The following is a 25,699-nucleotide window of genomic DNA, read 5'->3' as shown; positions in this document are numbered from 1 at the left end:
CTCGCCATATTATTCAGCAATGTATATTTCTCAATAACGTGAAGGGATTTTCTCCCGTGTTGATTAAAGTGGGTTGGCCACAGGGTGTCGCACTTGCCCACACGGGTGTTGTGCGGTTGCTAGGTTACCAGTTCGCCTGAGCTGTTGCAGCCTTTCCTCACCGAAATGTGACGCCGGACGAAAGTTCCAATTCTGAGATTAAAGTCAGTCGTCAAAGTTTTCTTATAGGTCGCACCGAAGTTGGACGTCTTCTATTTTGATTTTGCAAACTCACGTGTTTATTTCTCCACAAAAGCTCGTCTTCCACAACTGGTTTGAAAATGTCAGACCCTTTTGGGCGAAAAAGGTCAAAGGGCGTATTTGCCACTTTGGTGTCCAAAGGAGACTGGCTCTACACCCGATTGGAATATAAGAAGGCCATTGAGAGCTACACAACGGTAAGCAGCTGGCTGCTGAACACTGATGACGGTTCACGGTTCATCACCCTGAGCTCTTCCACCAACCTGACCAGCACGTCCCAACACTCCACATGAACAACCTGCTCTCATCCTCAGGCTCTGTCTCTGAAGCCCAAAGACAGGACCTGCTTTGTCGGCCGCTCCAGGTGCTACCTGAAGCTGGGCCAGTATGTTGACGCTCTAATAGACGCAGATGCTTCCTTAGCAGAGGAAAAAATATTCTCAGAGGTAAGCTTTCTGGTGTTGTTTTAAGAGTATAAAAGAAACACAAACCGCAGTGTCACCATTTGGAGGGACATCGATTGAAGAAAATGTCAAGCAAGCTGTGGAAAAAATAACTCAATATCCAGAATACACACATACAAAATCTCAAATTATAATCAAAGGAGTCGGATGTTATTTTGATATGAAGCTCCCGTTTCCAACCTGAAGTCTGCTAAGCACCAGTTTGCTCTGTTCAAAGGGACTGTACCAGAAGGCAGAGGCGCTCTATCACATGGGAGAGTTTGAATTTGCACTAATGTTTTATCACAAAGGGCAAAAGCTGCGCCCGCAAATCGAAGAGTTCCGGCTGGGCATTCAGAAAGCCACCAAGGCCATAGAGGACACCATAGGTAACATGTACAGCTCAGTAAAAATTTGCAGCAACATTTTTATCATGTGTTAAAATCCATATTTCATATATCCACATTTCCTGCTAATTTTCCAGGTCCGCCCAGTGTAAAGCTGGAAATGAAAGGAGACTTGTCCTTCCTCCGAAATGATGATGAGGTTGGTCTGTGTTACATTCTGCATCCACTTCCAAAAAAATCTGTCAAACAACTTGCGTTGTCAAAGTCAAAGCTGCTTCCCTCCCTGATGCGGTGCAGGAGGCAGACCCGATGGCAATCCTCGAGCAGCTGATGAAGAAAGGACAACAGAAGCCTGAGAAGACTCCCAAGAATGAGAAGACGAGCAAGCAGCTGCTGGGAGAGTTTTACGGCGACAAGAAACATCTTGAGAGTCTGCTGAAAGATAAAGGTACCGTGTCACTTGGATTCAGGCCTTGCGATTTATGTGCCGACTGTGATTCTGGGTCCCCCCGCCCCACTGAGCGAGTCCCATCTTCACCCTCGAGCAGATCTGACACAGGGGACGACGAGAAGTGGGGAGCCATTGAAGGATGTCATCCAGGACTGCCTCCGAAATCTCAACACGTGCACAGAGCTCTGGGGCCAGGAGAAACCCATTGGCTCGTCCGCGAGAGAGACCAAGAACAGGGTGGCGAAAAATGACAAGCCTTCTCCGAACACCACCTCCGAACAGAACCAGTGTGTGCTGAAGAGCTTGGAGGAAATTAACGAGGGTGAGGAAGACCTCTGCTCCAACTTGCTGCTCAGTGTTTTTCTATTTGTGAAATAAACAAAAACACACAGCTTGACATGAACACGTCTGCACAGATTTGTCCTCTGGGAACACCGAGGTTTGTATCAAGAAAGCCGACGAAGTCATGAAAATGATCCTGGGGTGTTCCGAGAGGGACATGCCAAACAAGAAGGTCCTTCTTGGGAAACTGCACAGCTGTATTGGAAATGCCTATCTAGAAATCGGAGACATTGACAAGGCGTTGGAACACCATCAAAAAGACCTAGAGCTGGCGATGCAGTGGTGAGTGATTGAAGAAATGTAGTTATGCTAGTTAGTATTTCATGGAAATAAATCTCCTTTGTGTTCTCTTTTGCTTTGTTTTTTGTTTGTCCAGCAAACTGTCAGATGTCACGTCCCAAGCTTTGGGTGCTATTGGGCAGATTTATGCCCAGATTGGCCACTTTTTAAAGGCGATTGAGTTGTAAGTAAATAAAGTAGCGCAATGACAGATTTTGTTTGAATTATAATGATCACTATTTTGTGAAGACTGAATGCCAATAGCTTCCTACTCAACTGTGTTCAGCATGAAAATGCTGCTGCATGTGATTTGATTATCAATTTCTTCTGCTTTGTATTCATTTGCAAACCAGCTGGTCAAAGAAGATCCCCTTGGTCACTGACGGGGAGGAGAAGGCCTGGTTGTTTCACGAGCTCGGTCGATGTTACTTGGAGCTCGGTGGAAACGAGGACGCTCGAAACTTTGGTGTCCGCTCACTCACTGCGGCTGATGAAATTTCTGATGAAAAATGGAAGATTATGGCAATTGTTTTGATTTCACAAGCAGAATGTAAATATATTTTTAATTATTGTTTCCGACATTAGTGATGTTCATTATGTTTTGGTTAGTTTCTTTCTATTTATTTCTGAAAATTTGTTCAAGTATATTCACATGTGATCTTTAAAAGTCATTGTTCTTTTTTTCATTCTAGCAAAACTTGGGAACTTTGAATCAAGTGTCTCCTGCTTCGAAAGGGCACTGAACCTCGCCAAATTGCAAGATGATGATGACCCTACCATGCTAAATGACATCCAGAAGGTTCCTAATCTGTCAGCCTCGGTCCATTCCTCAAAGGGTTTTTATTAAAGACATTTTGCATAGCTGACATTTTTCGTTCTGTTCTTAGGCTCTCGATGAAGCAAAGCAGCATCTTCCAAAGTGAGGACCGAGGTTTCGAAGAATAATGAACGGCAATCAAAATAAAGTTCAATGACAAAAACAGAAACCACACTCTCAAATTGCTTATTTGGGATTGTTGTTGTTCATCAGTCTCGACAGCAGCTAACAGAATAAATTTACTTTACTTTAAGAAGAAGAAAAAAAGTCTTAGGACATTGGTTGACACTTTTTTTAAAAAAAGTTTTGTTTGGTCACACTATCTAATACAATGTTTATCCTTAGTACTTTCTACATTGTAGATACATAGTGAAGACACAAAAAAAAAATGAGCAAGATATGTCATGCAGCAAAGAAAAACATGTTAAATAACTAAATCTGCTTTTTATGAAAGGTTAGGTGAGTTTCATGACACTTTTATTGTTTCCTACATTATTCCATGTGTGTTCATACGCAGTTTTGATGCCTTCAGTGAGACACTGCAATGTCAATAGTCATGAGAATGAAAGAAAAGACATTGAATTCAGCGGGTGTGTCCAAACTTCTGACTGCTAGTGTATATTCCCCACAAAATATGAGGACTACAGCGTTTCACCGAGGGGGCGGGGGTCGGTGGGCGTTTCGGCGCGGCTCCTTCCGGTCGTCTTGGGGCGGGTACGTGACCACGCCCCATGTGCGCGTGCCCGACTTCCTTTTGAACGCGACGAGAGGATATCCGTGCCAGGCCAGGCCAGGGGGGGCTAACTCACATTGTGCTCGCCAGCCTGCATTGTGTCCGCAGCGAGACGCGTGTTCACTCAGCGGCACCACCACCACCACACCGACGCCTCCACTGAGAGCCAACTGGTAAGCTGCTGCGGCTGCGGCAGACAAAGGCCACTCGCATTCACGCCGTCCCGCTCGGCTGTGTTGTTGTTTTTTGCTGGGAGACAAAAGTAGGCAATTTGTACGTGGACTCGCGTCGCGCTGAGAAAACTGCAAACTTTTCTGTATTTTCTCCCCACCTAGACGTGGCGCCGCAGCTGTCCGCGTGAACGGTTCCGCGCGCCAGCGCGGGGTGAAAAAGTGGGTTTTGTGAGCGTGTGCGCGTGGCGTGCTAACTGAGGGTGCACACCACTCCCCGCTACCAGACCACATTGTGACTGCATGGCGTTGGTTTGGTCAATGATTAAACCCTTGACTAGTCTGTGAAATAAAGTGGGCTTTTAAATAATAATAATAATAATAATAATAATAATAATAATAATAATAATAATAATAATAATAATACATTTTAGATTTGCTTGGTTCGCTTACTTCTGTTTATATTAGCCGACAAATCCGATCCACACCAAAGGTTGGTGCGCAGTTTGTATTTCTTGCACGTTCGGTTTCGCTTCTGTGTTAACCAAGACACAATTTATAATTAGCCGTTTTGTTGTTGTCGTTGTTAAATGTGTTCGCTGTTGATTTTTTTTTTTTTTTTTTTTTTGGGAGCTTCCTCTTGTGTCTCATGACACGTTGTGGTTTGAGGCAACATTTGCGCAATTCGGTCGTATCATTGGTGAAAGAATTTCAACAACGCATCAAACAAGCAAATTGATGAGGCAGCGCACGGTGGTGGTAATGACGCTCACGGACGCTGCGTTTCATCAACTCTCCCTTTGTCTTCGTTCTATCCTAAGGTTCGACCCACTCTGTCGAGTCTGTCAGCCGTGCCTCGTCATCCGCATTACCGGAGAGCGACTCTCTCTCTCTCTCTCTCTCTCTCTCTCTCTCTCTCTCTCTCTCTCTCTCTCTCTCTCGATATTTAAATAGAACTCAGCTGCGCAGGAAACAGATTCGTCCCTTTTTCTGCTCTTTTGTTGTCAAAGAGTTTGTCTGACTTCCGGTTTTAACACGCATTAATTGCTATCGACCCGTTCACGGTTTTATTACGCCCTCTTCGCTGGTCGGCAACCCTGAGACATAAACGTGTGTTATGGACTCTTTTTTTTTTTTTTGCTTCGTCCCTTCCTATTTTGATTAGTTTGTGCGTTGTGTTTTTGAGCTTCAGCACGCAGTTAAATCGAAGCCTGAGTCATGCGGGGTGTGCATGCAATGTGTTTTTAAGAACCTGTTTCCACAAATACTGCAGCAATCACATCCGATCTGGTACTCTCAAAGGGTTCTACATTTCACACACAATTTTCTTTCTCTCTCTCTCTTTTCTTGTAAGGTACATGGTGGTGAGTGAGGTCATACTTTAAGTCAGACATGGACACTGAGATGAACTGCGAGGAGACCGTAATGGCAAAAGAGGTTTTGTCAAAGCCGGAAACGCCGGAGGAATCCCCAGAGCCTGAGAAGTCACCAGCTGCCAACGGGGAAAGCGAGCAGATGGCAGCAAACGGCCACAACGCAGAGCTCGTAAATTCACCACAGACAGAAGAGGCGATTGTGACGGAAAGTGTTACACTGACTGAGGAAGAAGCAGACATGGAGGTTGAGGCAAGCTCGCCACCAGAACCAGCGCCCGAGGCGGTGGCGGCAGTGCCAGAGACGGATGAGTCATCTGAAAAGAGTCCTGCGCTGGTTGCAGACGCCGAACCAGAGCCAGTGATAGAGGCTGAGTTGGTTCCTGTGGCCCAGTTACAGGAACTGACACTGGAGGATCAGGTTACAGCCCCAGAGCGTGCCGAGGCAGAGCCACCCACCCTCGGAGAGAAGGAGCCCCAGCAAGTGGAGACCGAAGAGGTGCCCGTGGAAGCTGAGACAAAAGAAATCTCAGAAGAGAAAGTAGAAGAGAAACCTGTCGCTGCTGAGCTCGCAGCGGAGAAAGAGGCAAAGTCAACAGAACGCGCGACACCGAAGGAGGACGAAGCCAAACCAACAGTCGACGAGTTGGTTTCTCCTGAAAAGCCAACAGAGCCTGTCGGCGTAAAGGAGGAGGAGGAGTCGGCCGAGGCAGCAGCTGCCGCACCGGTGGTGTCCGCCGAGGCGCCGGCGGTGGCTGCCGAGCTTCCAAAGGAAGAGGACACGGCTCCCGCATCCGGCTCGCTGTCCTTCACCATCCTGGAGCAGACGCAGACCAAAGACGCCCTCCTCACGTCTCGCACCCTGGTCGTCCTGCAGGGCCTCCCCGGCAGCGGCAAGAGCTTCCTGGCTCGCACCATCGCTGACACCTACAAGGATCACTGCGCCGTCATCTGCGGCGACGAGCACGGCGTGAAACCCGAGAGCCCCGAAGCCTCCGCTGACGGATACAAGGCCGTGGATGAGGCCGTGGTGTCCCGCTGCAGCGCCGGAACAGCGTCATCGTCGCTGCTGCTGGTGGTGGACGACACCAACCACACCCAGGACCGCCTGGCCCGCCTGGCGGAGCTCGCCGAGCAGCACCACCTCGTCGCCATCTTCCTGGAGCCGCGCACCGAGTGGTGCAGGGATGTCGCACAGCTGAGCAAGAAGTCCAAGCGGGGCCTGCAGGAGGCCCAGCTGAAGACCATGAAGGGCCAGCTGGAGGAAATGTCCCTCCCTCTGTTCTTTGGCTGGTTCCTCCTCTCCTCCGTCCAGGAGAAGGTCAGGTGCACGGCCATGGACTTCCTGAAAACGCTGGACACGCTGGAGGCTTTCAAGAAGCACATGGCGGATTGTGAGTGCTTTGTGTTTTAGGAGTTCAGTCCTTCGTGCACCGTGAGGTGTGCATCCTTTCCAATAACGAGCAACCTGTCTTCCCTGCTCTTGCAGTCGCCGGTAAACCCGAAACGGAGGTGGACCTGGAGCAGTACTTCAAGCCCAAAAACATGCTTCACTGCACTGCAAAGTTCTGCGACTACGGCAAGGCTGAGGGCTGCAAAGAGTACGCTGAGAGAGAGGTACGCACTTGAATTTAGGTCAAATGAATATAAAACGTAGGTTGACTGGCGTATTTTAATTTTCTATATCTCTGCCCTCCACCCTCTCCAGGCTGTCAAGGATAACTACGGTTTGGTGTACGAGCTGTCGCTGACCGCCCTCTTCGTCACTCCTCGCACGGTTGGCGCCAGAGTGTCCCTCACTGAGGAGCAGCTCCTGCTGTGGCCCGACGACGCCGAGAAGGAGGCGCCGTCCGGGGCCTCCCTGCCCCTGGGGAGCCGCGCCCACGTCACCCTGGGATGCGCGGAGGGCATCGAGCCGGTCCAAACGGGTTTCGACCTGCTGGACATCCTGGCCCTGCAGCAGGCATCTGAGAAGGGCGAGCAGGTGGTGGAGATGGAGCTGGGCGAGCTGGTCTACTTCAGCGAGGGAAGGTGGCTGCTGAGCCTCAGGGAGCCCATGTGCGTGCCGGCCTGCTTCTCCAGCTTCTTCAGTCGCAAGGAGCAGGAGCCGGTCAAGAAGGAAACGGAGAAGAAGAAGAAGCCAAAGTGCACCATTCTGTAGAGAGCACGTGGAAGCGTGGACGGGGAAGATTGGCCACCCTCGACGTACGCTGACGCTGCAAGCTTGTGCAGCGTTTGCGCTTTTCACCCTGAAATCCACAAGCTGTGTGCCTTTTCTTTTTTTTTGTACTGTTGATTTTGCACCACAACCCTAGATGCCTTCAATCCAGCCAGGCTTGTTATCTGTCAATTGTTCCACCTATCAGTGTCCGGGTTGTCATCCCTTGCTCTATGCTGAGGTGTCATTAGCTGCAGTTTTAGATGAAGGTAGTTTAGTCTCCGCCCACAGCGCCGCAGTTGTCTAACGCGGCTTTCTGTACACGTCTTGTCTTCTCTCAGTGTTCTGATATACAAAATCTAGGTACTTACATTGCATGCATCCTGAGGTAAACTGTATTAACACATTTCTCAACTGCTACAAGTCCGTTGCCGCTTCAACAGAAGTTGTCTTTCCTTGTTTTAGTTGTGTGTTGAAGGGACTAGTTGTTGTCTTCCATTCATGTTCGTGTCTGCAGCCTAGACAGTGTGTGTTACCATAGCATACAGGCCAAAGTTATCTATTTGATTAAAGGTATTAGTATGAATGTCACTTATAGGGGTATTTCTTTGTGTTATCTTTGCACTGTTCATAGTTTAAAAAGGGAGAATGCTGATGAATTGACTTGTTTGAGCAGCGTGCACTTAGTACCCGCCCAAAAACTGTGAATCCAACTCCAAGTTCCCCCCTCCTCCTCCTTTTTGTGTTGCAGTCCTTTCTACTTTGCAAGACTGCACCACCATTCCCTTTTATCCTATTCCAACATTGTGCACTTGAGCAATTACTTTTCAATTTGTGCCCTCTGTAATTTCGAAGTCCTACTCTTGTGTAGCTCCTTATGAATCACTATTTTTGCACTTGTTTTGTACACTTAATAAAGAAAAATGAACCCGCTTTTGCTTCAGCCATGCGGTCTGCTGCCTGTTCTTCACGTGGCGTGCTCTGATAACGCTGATTACTGGGAACGCTTTTCAAGCACACGGCCTATGACCCTCTTGTCAATACGTACGCTTGTCGTTTATCGCTTAGACCAGCAGGTGGCGATCGTACCTCATTCCGTACAGTTTCATCAAGATAAAACCGGTTACTTGCAAGAGACCTCAGCGAAACTGTTTTGGCCGGAAGTGTTTGATTAAATCTTATTCTAAATATAACGTTGATGTTTGACGCAAACTACACCCATGATGCACTAAAGTTTTTGGTACTTATTTGGAATTTGTAATTTTCAATGGAGTGGAGACGAGGCTGAGTTTCTTGAATTTGTGATTGCACAAGCGGAGATGTTTATTAATTCTTTGACGAATTGCAATTTTTAAGTGAACATCCAAACGGTGCAAATGTGGCGCTTTTGTATGGGGGGGGGGGGGCGAGCAGTTTTGTTACACGGGGGTGGTGCAACATTATTTGTTTAAGGGGTGGAGGGGGGCAGTGGTTTAGTGATCAATCCCAAGTTATAAATAGCGGCAGTGGGTCAAGGACAGGTAAAAGGGGCCATGAACTAGCTGTTCATAAAAACAGTGATATCTTGCACTCGAGGGTCAACGGAGAATATCTGGCGTTCACGTCCGACATCCAGCGAAGTCTTCATTGGCTGGTGTGGTCATAAGAACGCCGTAAACCAATCAACGGAAGCGAGGCGTGATTGGCACGTGTTTTTTTGTTTTTTTGTTAGTGGTGCGTGCGTGAGCTAAGTGAAAGGGACCAATGGGATGCCTTCAACTGGAATCTTGTATTAGTATTAGTGTTTTTTAAATGATTATTTTTGCTCAAGCGTTGGGTAAAAGTTACTTTTCAAACTTCGTATCAACGTGAAAGTTATGCACATGCGAAGCGAGGTCTAAATATCAAGTTGATAGAGATTATAGAGGACGACACCGGCCAGTAAATATTGAGAAATTATATTCTTAGTATGGTGAAATATGCAAACAGTAACACATTTGACTATATTCCATAAACTCTAATGTTTTGCAGATGAAAGGAATCAAGTTTGAAGACATTAACTGAAATAACTGTATTTAAAACGTATTGAAATACATTATTAAGTAATACATATTTCTGCTCATGTATTTTTAATAACTGCTATAAAATTCTAAACCAATAACATGATTTTTATAATTTCTTATTGTAACAAATAATAAGTTATCAGTATGCATTTATTTATTGTAAATATTGTTTATCTGTAACTAATAATCGCGCATATCCCAAAGTTGATCGCCGTTTTTCCATGATCGTCCCTCAATGCAGCAGGAGAGGAGGTCTGAAACGAACCAATCAGAGCCCTGGAAATATCAGCCAAGCTATCGGCAGATGGACATCGGAGACAAAACCAACAGGAAAAGCCGTTCAGGCAGCGACTTTCATCCGGCAGCGCTGCTACTCCTGACCGGCGTGAGAGCAGAGCGGCACCGCCGGACAACACATCACATCACACAACGCACACAAACACTTCCAGAACCTTGAGAGGAAAAGCAGAAAGAGACATATTTGTACGACAGGTAAGTTCCGCCTCATTTTTAACCTGAAAATTAGCTCAATTTACTTTCTCCCCAAACTTCATATCCCTCCGCCTCCACGTCAGAAAAATTTTAAGTAGAATTTCTTCAACATTCTAACTCATTTCAACGTCAACTCCGCTGCACGTTGGTCAACATGACGATAATCGAACAAGCAAGAGCTGGGAAATGGAAAAGTGGTGAAGTAATTAGTGAGCAGCAGCACGTCATGAATGAACAGTTCATCTCTTTCACGGATGAATGAGTCGGTAAAGCTCCGCGAAGGAAAAAAAAAGTGTACTACTCTCTACTACTTTGTGTGTGTGCCTCATTAAAAAAAATAAAAATAAATCTGTTATTACTGTACTGTATTATTAACTGACTTTCGTCAACAAAACCAGCTATTGCTTTTATTATATTTAATATTTTTCAACTCATCCATCATTTTCTCTTTATGAAATGTTATATAGTGCGCAGGTCTGGTAGCTGATGAAGTGGGTGATTAATGGGACCTGGTTCAGCTCTGGAGCAAAAAAACAACTACAGAAATAGGATTGGAAGCTGTTGCTGCAGCGACTCGGGGACATTGCTAATCAATAGTTTAAAAACAGGAGTCGGATCTCTGGCAGTTCCATCAATTCGCTTAAAAAATGGCATCCAGGGAAGCAGTGTGAGAGCAGGGAGTCTTGTTTTTCAGTCACCATCAGGGCTCTCAGCTTAATGAAGCAGGAAGAGGGGCAGGTGCATCAACCCTCCAAGGTTAGACGCTGCTTGTTGAGCATGGGGGGGGGGGGGGGGGGGGTCCTGTCGAAGATCCTGAAGATACTCGTTTTTCACTGCCGGTAGTCTTTCAAATCAATTTAGAGGCGGCAATAAAATTCTGAATGGTTTTATTATCTAAACTTTCTTTTTTTCAGTCAATTCACATTTGGTTTTTTTTTAGCTTTAGTGCATATTTGCTTTTGTGTCTAAAGCCGAATGACAAACACTTGGAGTGGCTTCAGAGAATGTGCGGCGCCGTCGTGTAATTCTACCAGCAAGTAACAGTCCTGTTTTTCCCAGATGGGTCCGAGTATTGGGGGGAAGAAACAAGTGTTTGACCTTCCTTGATGTTGTGTTTGTGTCCCTCTCGCTGCTCTCTCTCTCGCCCCGTGTCCGTGCAGCCTGAGCAGTCATGTCAGCCAAAGCCGTCTCGGAGCAGACGGGGAAGGAGTTCCTCTACAAGTACATCAGCACGTCGGCGGCAATCCAGAACCGCTTCCGCTACGCCAACGTGACGGCCGAGACCGACTTTGACCGGCTGGCAAAGGAGCAGCCGTGGCTTCTCACTGAGGTGAGGTGTGGCAGGATCACCAAGGAGCCGAAGCACGTCCATTGTTAGATGTTTGCTTTCTGTTCAGTCAACTGGTAATGGTAATCTTTCCAGATAGATATTAATATCTTCAGAAAATAGCATATTTAGCCCTCTGTTTACAACTCCTCTGCTTTGATGTCTCTTTCACCTGTTTGGGTGGTGGTAAAATCAAAGTGGTCTCTGAGGGCAGAGCCAACACCTCGCTGGGGGTGTGGTCACTTACCAAGGAGAGGTATTGACCAGGTTTATTGCCCTTTGTGACATCACAAAAGACTGATTTCCGGAGACACACACTTGAAAAGTGGAGCAATGATAGGAAGTGAAGGATGGACTTGTTTTTTGTTTTCCTAATTTCTCATTTAGAAAAACATGGGGGAAGTGAATTCTTCATGAACAGAGCAGTCACACCTTTACGTTCTGGAACTGTAATTGAGCTCCTTCGAGCTTGTGGCAGACGCCGGGCTCTTTATGGAGACAATCACTTAGCCCGGCAGCAGAGAGGTCTCTTGGCGCTCGTTAGTCGGCTCTTCAGGCAGTAGAGAGAGCCGGCGGCTCGGCTGCATTCCGGTTGGAACCCGAGTGTGACGGCGGAGGGGAAGACAAAACGAGACAGCCGGGCCGGCGGGGTTCAGCGCCGGTGAGAAACGTGACGCAGGCTTTTTCTTTTCTACGGGTTTCTCTGCCGAGCGGCTGCGTTGGCTGCTTGGCTCGCAGACGGCCGCTCGTCGGACCGATGCGGCAGCAGGTGAGACGGACTGCAGCAGGAGTAAATTGGATTACTCTCTGGGACTCGTCTCGGAGAATAAAATGTCATTGGTTCTATGATTTTATCTGGACGGTGCGGGGGAGGAAGTGCAGGGCAGATGCGTGGAGATAGACGCTGCAGTAGAATTGATTAAGAAATTACATTAACTTTCACCCTCTGTCCTCCCACTCCGAGTTTACTGGCCAGCATCCAGAGACTAATGGCCCCTCTGTCATAATTCATCCTCTTTATCTGTGTTGTAAGTGAGAGAGGGGATGGGTTGGGTATATTTTTGCTTTATTGTCGCAGCAATGACGTGAATGCAAGAGATTCCTATATATATAATCCTCACCTCACGGTTGTCAATTGTAATGTTTGGGTTTTCTTGTCTTTTTTTTTTTTGCAAAGTCACTGAAGCCAAAATACAAATATAAGTGAATAAGAAAAAACACTGTTAAGATGTATTGATCCAGTCTTTTGAGTTTTGAGTTTTTTTTGTTTTGTTTTTGTTTGTTTGTTTTTTTTTACAATTTTTGAGACTTTGATCCAAGTCATGTAAAGATGTCTTTTTAAATTAACATTAGTTGATAGATGAACAAGTACAGTCCATACGTAGCAAAATGATGAATGAAGTAATTAGCAGCACAAATGTCTTTTTAGATTATTTTTCAATTTCATCCAAACATGAATTCTAGGTTCTAGATTAATTATTATTTTTAATTATTTAATCATCTATTATACTAATTGTTCAACTACAGTCTTTTGGCTTCTTCTAAAAAAATAAAAAAAAAATAAAAGAAATCATCATGCATGTATCACTGTACTGCTTTACAACACCAGTGATTTTGTTGGATTGTGGCTCCTGGCATCGTTATTGATTCCAGCAGAAAGTGACCGATCACGTTTGCTTGCTTCCCCCCTTAATGTTGCATAGTGACGGGCCAGCGGTATCTTATCAATTCAGAGTCAGCGCTCTGTTTTAAATCCTCTGTCTGACCGCCTGTCCGTCTGTCCTGCAGAGGCTGGTGGTGAAGCCCGACCAGCTCATCAAGCGGCGAGGGAAGCTCGGCCTGGTGGGCGTCAACCTGGACCTCGGTGGCGTCAGAGAGTGGCTCAGGCCCCGCCTCATGAGGGAGACGACGGTACGTCACCCTCCCCCCCCCTTCCCCCCCACACTCCCCCACCCTGTCTGCTGTCTCACCCCTCCTTCACAGCGGAGAGCTCTTTGCTGAACGCTCCTGTCATTAATCCTCAACCGAACGTGTTCTCCCTCCGTCTGGGTCTCTGCTTCGCTGCGCTCTCATACCTTTGTTTTTGTATTTGCGTGACGTGTTTGGACACAAACCCGTAGTCGAGTAGTAAATCTGATTGAACAGTCATTTCAACGCAACAGTCTCTCGGTCCAGTCAGTACATCCATCACCGTGCCGCCGAGGCGCTGCTCTGCCTCATAAAGCACCAAGAAGAAGTTGCAGAGCTGCTGGAACGGCTCATAAAGCATTGAAGTGTGTGTGTGTATGTGCGTGCGCGTGTGCGATAGCTGTGTCTCTGTAACAGATGAGAAGAAACTGTCAGCAGCTGCCAGTTTGCAGTAAAGAAGAATAAATGGTGCCTCCAGTGGACAGTGAGGGCGTGGCTCCCGGCCGAGTGCTGCGGTTCTTTTAAGATGCAAGATTTTTAGTTAAACAAACACAAAGATTTGGAAAAAAAATGCTAATCATTTCATTCTTGTCTGTCTCCACTCAATGCTTTGAGCAGTGCAGAATGTTTAACTTAACTTGACTGGAGTGAAGAGAAACATCGACCTGTGTCTGTGACTGGAACATGCACACGTTTCCCAGATCAGGATTATTTTTTAAAAATCGGACGCTGCATATTTTCAATGGCATGTCCCAGCAAACTGACCGTGTTTGCATTGGTGGTTGTTTTGGTCCATGGTTTATTTGTCGATCTTTCGAGACAGATTATTCACTTGAAATGCAAATCTCTATCACAGCATGAATGGCTTCTCTTCCTTGCGAGGTAAAACCGAGGAGTCGCTCCGTTTGTCTAAAGTCCCCTTGTGGGTTTTTCCAGTTAGGTTCCTCCACCTATTATCCACCTCCTTTGTGTCTCCACTGCCTCAGAGCGGCAACTCCCTCCGGACCTTTTACTCTTTGTTTTTTTCCCCTGCTCGCCGACTGCCTGCCGGGCTCTGCTTCTACTGCTGGTGGGTCTTTAGTGCAGGAGTAGTGACAGCCTCATCAAACTGGCTGCAGCGGCTGGAACGAGCTTTCGCCTGGAGTGACATTTTCCATTTTTCTTTCATCGTAATCTTTCGACGCCTTTTTCCGTGACATCATTAGCTTGTGTATCACAAACGCTACTCCTCTGCCTTTACACCAGCAGTCCGCCTGCTATTTGTCTGTGCAGAATGTACAGACACCAACATATAATGACAAAAAAACAAAACCGCCCAACATACCGCAGTGCAAAATGTATTTGTGCAACCCAGGTGTGTTCACATTACTCGTCTGTTTCGTCTCCAGGTGGGAAAAGCCAAGGGAGTACTGAAGAATTTCCTCATCGAGCCGTTCGTCCCACACAAGCAGGTGAGCTACAAACAAATTACCCAGTCTGCAGTTAAATTCCAGCTTAATTACCCTTTTAATGACCCGCTTTTCAGGAGGAAGAGTTCTACGTGTGCATCTACGCCAGCCGGGAAGGCGACCACGTGCTGTTTCACCACGAGGGAGGGGTGGATGTGGGCGACGTGGACGCCAAGGCCAAGAAGCTGCTGGTGGGTGTGGACGAGAAGATCAGCGAGGAGTCTGTGAAGAAGGAGCTGCTGACCCACGTCTCCAACGACAAGAGGGCGTGAGTCACAAGGGGGGGAAAATGGGGATCAGAGCTGAGTCAACACACAGTGGGCGGGGCCACGGGTCCTGGGGACACGGTGGAGCAGTATTGACCCAATACAACCCGTTGCTTTTAGTTTGACTCATTTATTGCTGTTTAGTCATCAGTTTGATTTGTGACCCTGCGGGGAAATAAAAACACCATAGCCGTGTTTCCATGGAGAAAGAAATAAGTCGTCGTAGCCACGTCGCTTCAGTAGTGGCTCCTCTCTCTTGTTTTTCTGCAACAGTGCCGTCCAGTCTCTCTCACTTCCGCTGCACCTGTGATAGATAATCCTCTTTAGCAGCGGCAGCTTCACACTCGCACGCCCTTATTATTCTCTCCATCTTCTCCTGTGGTTTTTAACTGACAGCTTGCGAAAGTCAGTCTCTGCTTTCGTCACAACTAGAATAAAAAGGAAGCCAATCACTTACCAAAGCCAGTTTATAAAAACGCTGTGAGACTCGAGCTCTGAAAGATGGATGAGGGAGGTTTGAGCCGTAGCAATAAAAAGAAACAACGGAGGATGAGGATGAGGAGGGAGGGAGGAAGGAAGGAGGAGGAGGAGAAGGAGGAGGTAAAGGAGCACGAGGAGGAGGAGGCACGCTGATATTGGCAGTAAATGTGTCGGGCTGGGGCGGAGCTTAGCTTGTGAAGGAGGAGATGGGTGGAGGCGGTGGGCGGTGATGGTGGAGGGGTTGGGGTGTGTTCCATTACACAAATGACAGTCTCCCTCCTCGGCCTCGCCTTTCATCCACTTCCACCATCGCCCTCTTCTTCTTTTTTTTTTTTTTTTTTTGCTTTTGCCCCGGCTCATTCAGAGCACGTCCATTTATTTTGATGGGTCGGACACAGCAGCCCAGCCCCCCACCCACCCCACCCATCTCTCCTCTCCACCTCTTCCTCTACTCTCCTCCCCTCCTCCTCCCTCTGTCGCTCCATCCATCTCTACCGTGTTCCAGCTCTGGTGACGGCAGCACCGGGGCCTGGACGCCACCGTCTTGGCCGACATTGAAGGAAGCCTCGCACGCGCACACACACACACACACACACGCACACACACACACACACAGATGCAGACACTGGGCGCTGAGTCACTCGGGGTTCGGGCTCTCAGTGTTTCTCCTCACGGGACGCTCCAGTCAGCCCTGACAGCCGGCTGACGTGCGCACAGCGACGCCGAGGTGCCTCCACGGCTGACTGGCCACCAAACGCTGACCCGCCTCTCACCCCTCATCCTCCCCCCCTCCTCGCCCTCCTCCCTCGTCTCTGCTCTGTTTTTGACAGGACGTGAAGGAGGAAGAAAAATTAGATTTTGTTTGTCTGTTTTACTTCCCCTGCAGCGACGTCGCTCAGCATTTAATCCAGGCGAAGCGTTTCCCTGTTTCCAGCTCCTCCCCAATCAGCTGTCAACAGCGTTGAGTGTTTGACGTGATGTGCAATTCATTTTGAAGTCCTTTAACAAATCGAAGAGGTGTTGTGCAGCCCTTTGTGACATCGCTTAGGGTTGTGAAAAGTGGAGTGAGAAAAAGGAAGCAAAGGGCGGACTCGTCTTCACTGAGACCTCCGTTCTTCTGCTGCTGGTTTTTAAATATCATCTGCACGAGCAGTTCAAATAATATAAACAGACCATCGTCACTTTTATCAAGCTGGTTGCAGGAATAAATTAATTACCTAATTGAAATTAATTTTCTCAGTATTTCAGTTCTGAGAACACTTTGTTCGTCTCTGCAGGGTTCTGGCCAACTTCATCTTGGGCCTCTTCAACCTGTACGAGGAACTTTTCTTCACCTACCTGGAGATCAACCCACTGGGTAGGTGTTTGTTTTTCCATCTTCCACCAGCCTCCCTGTGATTACACCGTGTCGTTACAAGCAGAGACGACAGCTTACATGCTTTATTCCAACACTTATGAATAAAAAATGTTGTGGGATTATCAATAAAAAAATTTAAAAAAACATCAAAAGGGAATTTCGAATCAATGCCATATTAAAATCTAAGAGTCGGGTTCAGTCAGATTCCAACACTCGGGGAGGAAAAGGTTGAATAATTCATGTCCTGGCTGTTTGATGAAGGCAGCAGTTTGGTGCCAGTACAAACCCTGCAGCAGCTGTTTCTGTGGATGCAGCGCCGCTGCTGAGACTGTTTAGTGTTTGTTTTTTTGTTGCCTTCTTTGAAGTCGCAGCACCTCCTCCCACCTCCTGCAGCGAGGATCTGGTCAGCCTGCACCCTCCTCCTCCTCCTCCTTCTCCTCCTGCTTGACGCTCTTTTCATCCGTTCTTCTGTTTCTTTCTGCCAGTGGTGACAAAAGATGGCGTCTACGTGCTGGACATGGCGGCCAAGATCGACGCCACCGCCGACTACATCTGCAAGGCCAAGTGGGGCGACGTGGAGTTCCCCCCGCCCTTCGGCAGGGAGGCGTACCCTGAGGTGAGGGCTCAGGGGTCAAATCTAAAATGAAAAGTCTTTTCGGCGGAAGCGAGGGACGACATTTTCACTTGACCTCTCATTTCTAAAGAAAATGTAATAAAAAAGACAAATCGGATTTTTTTATGGCTCACTGGGGAGAAGTCCAAGCCCCGCCCACAGTTTATACGATCTGTGCATAATAAAATCTTTATGTCTGCGATGTTATAAACTACAGACTGTGCTTTGGAGCTTCTACATTAATTCCTTGAGCACCATATAAACTTAAACTGATGCTTTGTTGGAGCCTCTGCAAGGTTCTCAAGGCGATTAAAAATAAAGAAGACTCTGGGTGTTGCCACTAGTCTGAGAGAGGTCTTTGCACCCTCTGTGACATCACTAAGGGTTGATTTCCAGGACAGCACGCGTGAGCTCACAAGCAAATTCCACTTAATGGAGTGAATTGTGCATAATGAGGTCCACGGTGCGGTTGGGAGAAGGAAGCGAGTGTGAGTCTGGGTCTGCAGCAGGTTTGAGACAGACTGTCTGCGCTCTAATTGGGCTTCCTGAGTCGGGAGCCGAGTCGAGGGACAGCAGCAGGCGCCTTTGATTGCAAGCTTTTTCATTTTTTTCCATCTGAGCCACCACCAGCTGTGGCTGTGACTGTCACAAAGCAAGGCACCGGTGCACATCCGCTGATTCCACCCCTGTGTGTTTATACAACACATCAAATGCATGGCTCTCCAGAATCAGTCCGAGTGCAGACCAGAGTCCCGCTCTGATTAAGAGCCAGCACTCTTCCCTCTTTGACCTTTTCTCAGGAGGCCTACATCGCCGACCTCGACGCCAAGAGCGGCGCCAGCCTCAAACTGACGCTGCTCAACCCCCGAGGCAGGATCTGGACCATGGTGGCAGGGGGAGGAGCCTCGGTGGTCTACAGGTAACCCATCACTGTGTCGCACCGGGACAAACCAGGCTGAATTGTACCTCATTTTTCTCCCTTTGTCGCCACTTTAACACACTGGCACCGCCCTTAATTTGGTATAATAGCGCAACGCTCTGCAGCAGTGAGACGGAGGTCTGGGCTCAGACTCCATCCATCTCTCTCTCTCTCTCTGTCTGTCGGAGCTGCACAGTGAGCACGTAAACACACCAGCCGTGACTAATTATTCCCTCGGCTCAGCGGCACTGTAGCTCCTTACGTCTGCTTGCTAAACAGCATTAGTTTAGCACAGACACTGAGGGTGAAAGATTTGAGATCGCGAGAATAAATACAGTTGTGGACAAATGTTTTTGGACACCCTTAAAATTTTACTAGATTCCAATTATTGTCATGACGTATTTGCCAGTATTTTTTTAAAAAAAGGTTTGGCTGCATCGGAGGCACACAAGCAATTGGAAATATTGTTAATAAGACAAAATACAAAAACTAAATTCTCGTAGTTCTTGCAAAGGGACAAAGTCATCTTTCTGAAACATCAAGTGCACGTGCAGCATGCAGGGAAATGTCGAACTGCACTCTAAGACTAAGACCGGTTCTCTCGCAGTGACACGATCTGCGACCTGGGTGGCGTCAACGAGCTGGCCAATTACGGCGAGTACTCGGGAGCTCCGAGCGAGCAGCAGACCTACGACTACGCCAAGACCATCCTGTCGCTGATGACCAGAGAGAAACACCAAGACGGTAGGAAGTGTCGCCCTGAGCCGTTCCTGCGTGCAGGTTTTTTCTCTTTTTTTACAATCTGAAATAATCATCTTCTTCTTACAGGAAAGGTTTTGATTATTGGGGGAAGCATCGCAAACTTTACCAACGTCGCAGCAACATTTAAGGTACGAGGCTTCAAGGTTATTTTGTAGCCGCTTCGGCGTCAATGCTGGGTTGTTCACCGACCCGTCCCGTATCCCAGGGGATCGTCCGCGCCATCAGAGACTACCAGGTGCCGCTGAAGGAGCACGAGGTCACCATCTTTGTCCGCCGTGGTGGCCCCAACTACCAGGAGGGTCTGCGAGTGATGGGAGAAGTTGGTATGTGGTCAAAACTCTGCCTGACGAGCACTTTTTATTTGTTTTTGTTAATCAGCGATTGATCAGCGTCATATTGTCCATTTGTTTTTCCCCCTCAGGCAAAACCACCGGAATCCCCATCCACGTCTTTGGCACGGAGACCCACATGACCGCCATTGTCGGCATGGCGCTGGGCCACCGGCCAATCCCCAACCAGCCTCCCGTCGCCGCCCACACCGCCAACTTCCTGCTCAACTCCAGCGGCAGCACGTCGGTGAGTTGTGGTGTCGTGCGGCTCTATCCTAGAGAACTCCCACGCCACGGCCTCTGTGTCTGCTCTCCTCAGTGCAGCGGATTATCAGACGCCCAGTGGCTCCTTTGTGCTTTTACTCCAGCAGTCGCAGGAACTCGGCCAGTGACGCACTGCGACCGCCCCGAGGCGTCCATTAAGACTGCGAGTGCGCAGCTTTCAGTGGAGTGACTCTGCGTGTGTCTGTTCATGTGCACGCACACATACACACACATGCATGTGCCAGTTTATTGAAATGTAGAGTTTGTTTGATGGACTGAACGATTGCAGGCATCTCTAGTGTTGCAACGCAACTCTGGAAGGTTAAAAAAAACACTGTTGTGCAACTTTAAGATGATAAAAATCTAAACTGCGTCACATTTACAATTAAACTGAACTGGTGTTTTATTATTTCCAGACCCCAGCATCCAGCAGAACGGCCTCCTTCTCCGAACACAAAGCCAGAGTGGAAGGATCCCCAGCCAAGAAGGTCAAAAACGGAGCTCCAGCCAGTGAGAACTCACACACGCACTCACACATGCGCGCACAGACACACACACACACACACACACGCACGCACTCGATGTGGAAAAAGTGCTGCATCTGACTGCGAGATCAAGCTTTTTTTATCGTTTCTTCTTCTCACCATTGACATTAAAGCAAACATCATAAACTCAGCTGTTTCTGCCCCCCCCCCCCCCCCCCCACAGCCAAGGCGACAGCCCTCTTCAGCAAACACACCAAGTCCATCGTGTGGGGCATGCAGACCCGGGCCGTGCAGGGCATGATGGACTTTGACTACGTTTGCTCCAGAGAGGAGCCGTCCGTCGCCGCCATGGTCTACCCCTTCACGTAGGCGTCGCCTTTTGTTCCCCTACGTGTCCTGCTGCCGCTGCACTGGATCCTGATGGAGCTCCGTGTTTTTTCTTCCAGCGGAGACCACAAGCAGAAGTTCTACTGGGGCCACAAGGAGATCCTCCTGCCCGTGTACAAGAACATGAGCGACGCCATGAAGAAGCATGCCGACGTGGACGTGCTCATCAGCTTTGCGTCGCTGCGCTCGGCCTTTGACAGCACCATGGAGACCCTGCAGTACCCGCAGGTGAGCGCAGCCTCAATCTGTGAGGCACCGCATAGTCAGAAGAGAAGAAGGAAAAACTAATATTGTGTTTTTGTTTTGGACTTGGTCTCCAGATCCACACCATCGCCATCATCGCCGAGGGAATCCCCGAGGCTCACACCAGGAAAATCATCAAGGCTGCGGACGAGAAGGGCGTCACCATTATCGGGCCAGCCACTGTGAGAACTCTGCCTCCACCTCTCAGGCCTGATTTGAATATGCCTCGTCTGAGCGTTTGAGGCCTTTTCTGCCTGTGCAGGTGGGAGGAATCAAGCCAGGCTGCTTCAAGATCGGGAACACGGGCGGGATGCTGGACAACATCCTGGCCTCCAAGCTCTACCGGCCGGGCAGCGTGGCCTACGTGTCGCGCTCGGGCGGCATGTCCAACGAGCTCAACAACATCATCTCTCGCACCACCGACGGCGTCTTTGAGGGCGTGGCCATCGGCGGAGACAGGTAGAGTGACTTTCTTTATCTGCTGCGGCTTTGTGTAAACATGCTGGCACTGTGTTGTAATGGCTCCCCGCCCTCCTCCCAGATATCCTGGCTCCGTGTTTACCGACCACGTGCTGCGCTACCAGGACACTCCCGGTGTGAAGATGATTGTCGTTCTGGGAGAGGTGAGTCATAAACCAGCCCGGCTGGTGCTGACGCCCGCCAGCCTTTGAGGCAGCTGTCGACTGAACGCACGGGGTGGATCCTTCTTTTAAGAATTTGATTTACAATGAAAAACTTGCGTGCTGAACCAAGTAGTTGAAAAGGGAAAATAAGAAAAGCAGAACTGATTTGATTTTGTTTTTTGACGACTATAGAAAGAACTGGGAACTGAAGTTCTTTGTTGTGTTTTGTGACTTATTTTGTTTTTGAAGAAGTGATTAAAGTATCCCTTGGTTGTTTTAGTTAGTTAGTTTTAGTTTTAGTAAAAGTGAAAGAAATGTTGGTTTTAATTTATTTTGATTCTTGGTTGACTTAATATGACTAAAATTATAAACCGCTACACCGTGTCCACCCCGGTGCAGATCGGAGGCACAGAGGAGTACAAGATCTGCGAGGGCATCAAACAGGGCAGGATCACCAAGCCGGTGGTGTGCTGGTGCATCGGTACCTGCGCCACCATGTTCTCCTCTGAGGTGAGAGGGCAACACTTCGCATGATAAGTGCTCAAGTCACAGCCTGACTCGTTAATGGTGGCTTTCTTAAATGCGCCTCCTTCAGGTTCAGTTTGGCCACGCGGGCGCCTGCGCCAACCAGGCGTCGGAGACGGCAGTGGCCAAGAACAAGGCCCTGAAGGAGGCTGGAGCTTTTGTCCCCAAGAGCTTCGACGAGTTGGGAGAAATCATCAAGTCAGTGGAGACGTCGTGAATCTGAATCAGATCAGGTGTTTCCAGGAGCACTTTTTTAAGACTCTTTTCATTTTTGCAGGTCTGTTTATGATGACCTTGTTGCCACAGGGGTCATCCAGCCAGCTGAGGAGATGCCTCCACCCACTGTGCCAATGGATTATTCTTGGGCTCGGGTGCGTGTCGCTCCCATTCCGAGGATGCTCCCAGTAATGTTTAGATGTGACAGTTTGAAACTCCAGATTCTCTGCTCTCCCCCTCCAACCCTGCAGGAGCTCGGCCTGATCCGTAAACCTGCCTCCTTCATGACCAGCATCTGTGACGAGAGGGGTCAGGAGCTCATCTACGCAGGCATGCCCATCACCGAGGTCTTCAAGTCAGAGATCGGCTTGGGAGGAACCCTCGGCCTACTGTGGTTCCAGAGAAGGTCAGAATGCTAAACCAGCAGTGTTTAAAACTTCCCCAGTTCTTTTCAGTCACACACACACAAAAAAACCCGCTGTTGGTCCACTCCTGTGCCCAGGCTGCCGAGGTACGCCTGCCAGTTCATCGAGATGTGCCTTATGGTGACTGCCGATCATGGCCCTGCTGTCTCCGGCGCCCACAACACCATCGTCTGCGCTCGTGCAGGCAAAGATCTCATCTCCAGCCTCACGTCTGGCCTCCTCACCATCGTAAGACCATTCTAAGAGAAGATACGATTCTCACTTTGGAACATCTCCTAAACTAGTGCGGCCCTGTTCCTTCTTGCTGCTTTCTCAGGGTGACCGATTTGGAGGAGCTCTGGATGCAGCGGCCAAGCAGTTCAGCAAGGCCTTCGACAGCGGAATGCTGCCCATGGAGTTTGTCAACAAGATGAAGAAGGACGGGAAGCTGATCATGGGAATCGGTCACAGGGTCAAATCTGTGCGTGCAATAACAGAATGTTGTTGTTGTTTTTTGCCACATCTTGAAACCACATTTTGCCTTGTTTGCCTCCCACTGTTTCCAGGTGGTTCATAAAATAAGCTGCTTTTGATTGAATGAAAGGAAATTGCTTGTTTTTCGCCCAGATTAACAACCCAGACATGAGGGTCCAGATCTTGAAGGACTTTGTGAAGCAGCACTTCTCCTCCACTCAGCTGCTGGACTATGCTCTGGAAGTTGAAAAGATCACCACGTCCAAAGTAAGGTCCATATTCTCATAAACTGCTCTTGCTAACACTGATAGCTGTTTTTGTTTCTAATATGTCATCTGTCTTGTGTTTCTTTGTCTCAGAAACCCAACTTGATCCTGAATGTGGACGGATTCATTGGCGTGGCCTTTGTAGACTTGCTCAGGACTTGTGGTGGCTTCACTAGGTGAATCGATCAATTCTGACAAGTTTTTGGATTTAGAACCTGTTTCTCCACAGCTAACGAGTTTACATCAACAGTTCTCAGCGGTCAGGTGACCTGGTGACGATCATTAAAACGACTATTTTTGCATCCTGCAGAGATGAAGCCGACGAGTTTGTGGAAATCGGAGCACTGAACGGCATCTTCGTCCTGGGACGCAGCATGGGATTCATCGGTATATTAGTTATACATTTACACACTGAGGCAGTGCAATATGACACGTACCTGTACCCTGTACTGTAATTATCTGTTTTTCAGGACACTATCTGGACCAGAAGAGGCTGAAGCAGGGTCTCTATCGCCACCCATGGGACGACATCTCTTATGTGCTCCCGGAACACATGTCCATGTAATGGGAAGGGACTAAATCCAAGAGCGCCCCCCTCACACCTCCCCAGCTGTTAACACATCGCCCCTACTGTCATTATACCAGTGCCATAATACATAGAGAAGATCTTACTATATATAATATAGATATAAACTGCTAAAGTTTTAGTTTTGTAAACCTGTTAGTGCTGCAGTTGTGTGTTTGGGGGTGAGGGTGAGGGTGTGTTATAAATCAAACCCGCTAAACTGTGAAGCCCCAGGTAGACAAATCGGGGACTGACACTGAAGGTACTTTGGTTATGAGTCATTGCATGCAGGTGAGAGTTGACCTCTCATCCAATACATCTCTCATGGCTAGCTAAAAGAAAAATATTTCCCTCTAAATATTAAACCATTGTTATATTAACCGAACATGTGTTGTCTGTAACACACGCAGACGGTCGCGTCACTGTGCAACTTGAGAATTGTGAGCTCGCTGCAAAAGGGTTTTTAACCTGTAGCGCAATAACGTCTGTGTTTGGGATCATACTGTAGGCCAGAGCTTTATTTATTTATGAATGTATTGATATTTCTCATTAATGGTACAAATTTGCCCTGTTTGTGAAGCTGTGAATTGAAATAATGTTACGATCGTAATACTTCACTGCAGGTCTAAAATGTCAAATATTTTATTACAGCTGCTGTTAGTCATGAAGAATAAATGATGTAATTTAAATTCTGTTCCGAGTCTGTCGGTGGGGATCATCAAAACCCTGCGGCAGACATAAAAATCATGTTGCATCTAAATAATTGGTGATAAAAAATATCAAGTGTCTTCATGTTTGCTCTGTTTTGATGTTGTTTATGTAGATGCACCAATCCCAGCTCAATGATACAAATATTATGATAATATTTATGAGCTGCTGGCCTGGCTGTGTGGGTTTGTCTGGTTTTGAACTTTCATGTTTTTGTCTCCTGTTTTACTAAAAAACCGATTGACCTATTTAGCATGGTAGGTATCGCGTCTGGAAATGTAACACCGTACATTGTACATCTTTGACTGTTGTCTTTTTTTAATTAAGAAAATGGGGAGATGTGTGCTCTGAAAGAACATGCACGGCAGCCATCATCAGTATCCTCCTTAAAACCAGTGTAGACCTGGAAGTGTTTTGTTGCGCTGTTTGTTTTTGACTTTCAATGTGAACTAAACGTGCCTCCGTACAAAGTTGTGTGTTGAAAATGAGTACAATAAAATGCAGTCAATGTCATGTGGTGGTGGGACTTTTTATATTCTTGGTTAAACCATACTGCATTTATACAGAACCACCAGTAAATATTTTGAGGTACAACCTTTCTTAAGCCAACAGTTACCAGGAGGCACTTTTCTTTGTTTAGTTATTTTATTTTATTAATGGTGACATTTTGTGTGATTCCAATTTTCCAGTGATGCAATACTGCCACCGCCTGTTTTTGAGTGTGCTCTGGATGCTCCAACTTGGTTTTATGTTTAGGCACAACGGTAGTTCTTTTACTTTTAACTCAGATTAAAGTCAAAATTATTAAATATATTTTTCCTTATCGGGGTTTTGGCAAACGAATGACAGTGGGTCATTTTACCATAAAAGAAAGGAAATGGCGGCAAGACTATTCAAAGATCGTCACCTGTATGTACATAAGGGAAAGTGCAGAAGAAGAAGTGGACTTCAGTGATTGAAAATGAAACCATATCGATTATCTGGGTGTTTGTCTGTCTCAAACCTTACAGAGGGGGAGCCGTACCTAAAAAAAAGAATCTCGTGTGACGTAACTCCCATCATTTGACCCTAATCCTACTCCGTACTTCAATCCCGTCACACGTCAGCGAGCAAGACCCGCCCACGTCATCAACGTCAGAAACGCCTTCTTCCTACTGCGCATGTCAGCATTTTTTCCCCTCCCCGTCGCTGTTTACCAAACAGAAGATAGTTCCTCGTTCGTAGTTTTTTTTTATGCACTTTA

At 47.6% G+C, this 25,699-nt stretch overlaps 3 protein-coding genes across 3 annotated transcripts; all 3 read left to right on the top strand.

The window, feature by feature from the left end:
* Positions 1-127: 127 nt before the first annotated feature.
* Positions 128-3,088, top strand: odad4 (outer dynein arm docking complex subunit 4). The gene is made up of 11 exons (XM_076038771.1): positions 128-437; positions 555-686; positions 922-1,072; positions 1,168-1,229; positions 1,328-1,478; positions 1,579-1,803; positions 1,898-2,105; positions 2,200-2,286; positions 2,456-2,652; positions 2,795-2,901; positions 2,990-3,088. The coding sequence occupies exons 1-11, from the start codon at positions 321-323 to the stop codon at positions 3,023-3,025; spliced, it is 1,473 nt and encodes a 490-aa protein (XP_075894886.1). The 5' UTR covers positions 128-320; the 3' UTR covers positions 3,026-3,088.
* A 578-nt stretch (positions 3,089-3,666) lies between these two features.
* Positions 3,667-8,296, top strand: cnp (2'',3''-cyclic nucleotide 3'' phosphodiesterase). Its single transcript, XM_076038768.1, has 4 exons — positions 3,667-3,825; positions 5,177-6,589; positions 6,685-6,812; positions 6,904-8,296. Exons 2-4 carry the CDS (start codon positions 5,215-5,217, stop codon positions 7,354-7,356), a joined length of 1,956 nt encoding a protein of 651 aa, XP_075894883.1. The 5' UTR covers positions 3,667-3,825; positions 5,177-5,214; the 3' UTR covers positions 7,357-8,296.
* A 1,418-nt stretch (positions 8,297-9,714) lies between these two features.
* aclya (ATP citrate lyase a) lies at positions 9,715-24,536 on the top strand. Its single transcript, XM_076038835.1, has 28 exons — positions 9,715-9,887; positions 11,048-11,217; positions 13,003-13,125; positions 14,511-14,573; positions 14,648-14,838; positions 16,594-16,673; positions 17,159-17,289; positions 18,087-18,205; positions 18,813-18,949; positions 19,034-19,095; positions 19,173-19,290; positions 19,389-19,543; positions 19,977-20,070; positions 20,269-20,410; positions 20,492-20,660; positions 20,753-20,857; positions 20,938-21,134; positions 21,217-21,298; positions 21,698-21,808; positions 21,894-22,021; positions 22,101-22,194; positions 22,291-22,445; positions 22,542-22,692; positions 22,781-22,924; positions 23,071-23,184; positions 23,277-23,359; positions 23,494-23,570; positions 23,654-24,536. Exons 2-28 carry the CDS (start codon positions 11,059-11,061, stop codon positions 23,746-23,748), a joined length of 3,279 nt encoding a protein of 1,092 aa, XP_075894950.1. The 5' UTR covers positions 9,715-9,887; positions 11,048-11,058; the 3' UTR covers positions 23,749-24,536.
* Positions 24,537-25,699: the final 1,163 nt, after the last annotated feature.

The sequence above is a fragment of the Nelusetta ayraudi genome, unplaced genomic scaffold (genome assembly GCF_046127955.1).
Source record: "Nelusetta ayraudi isolate G7.1 ecotype Tasmania unplaced genomic scaffold, CSIRO-AGI_Nayr_v1 ptg000057l, whole genome shotgun sequence".
Classification (NCBI taxonomy): domain Eukaryota; kingdom Metazoa; phylum Chordata; class Actinopteri; order Tetraodontiformes; family Monacanthidae; genus Nelusetta; species Nelusetta ayraudi.
This window is presented reverse-complemented; position numbering and strand designations above follow the sequence as displayed.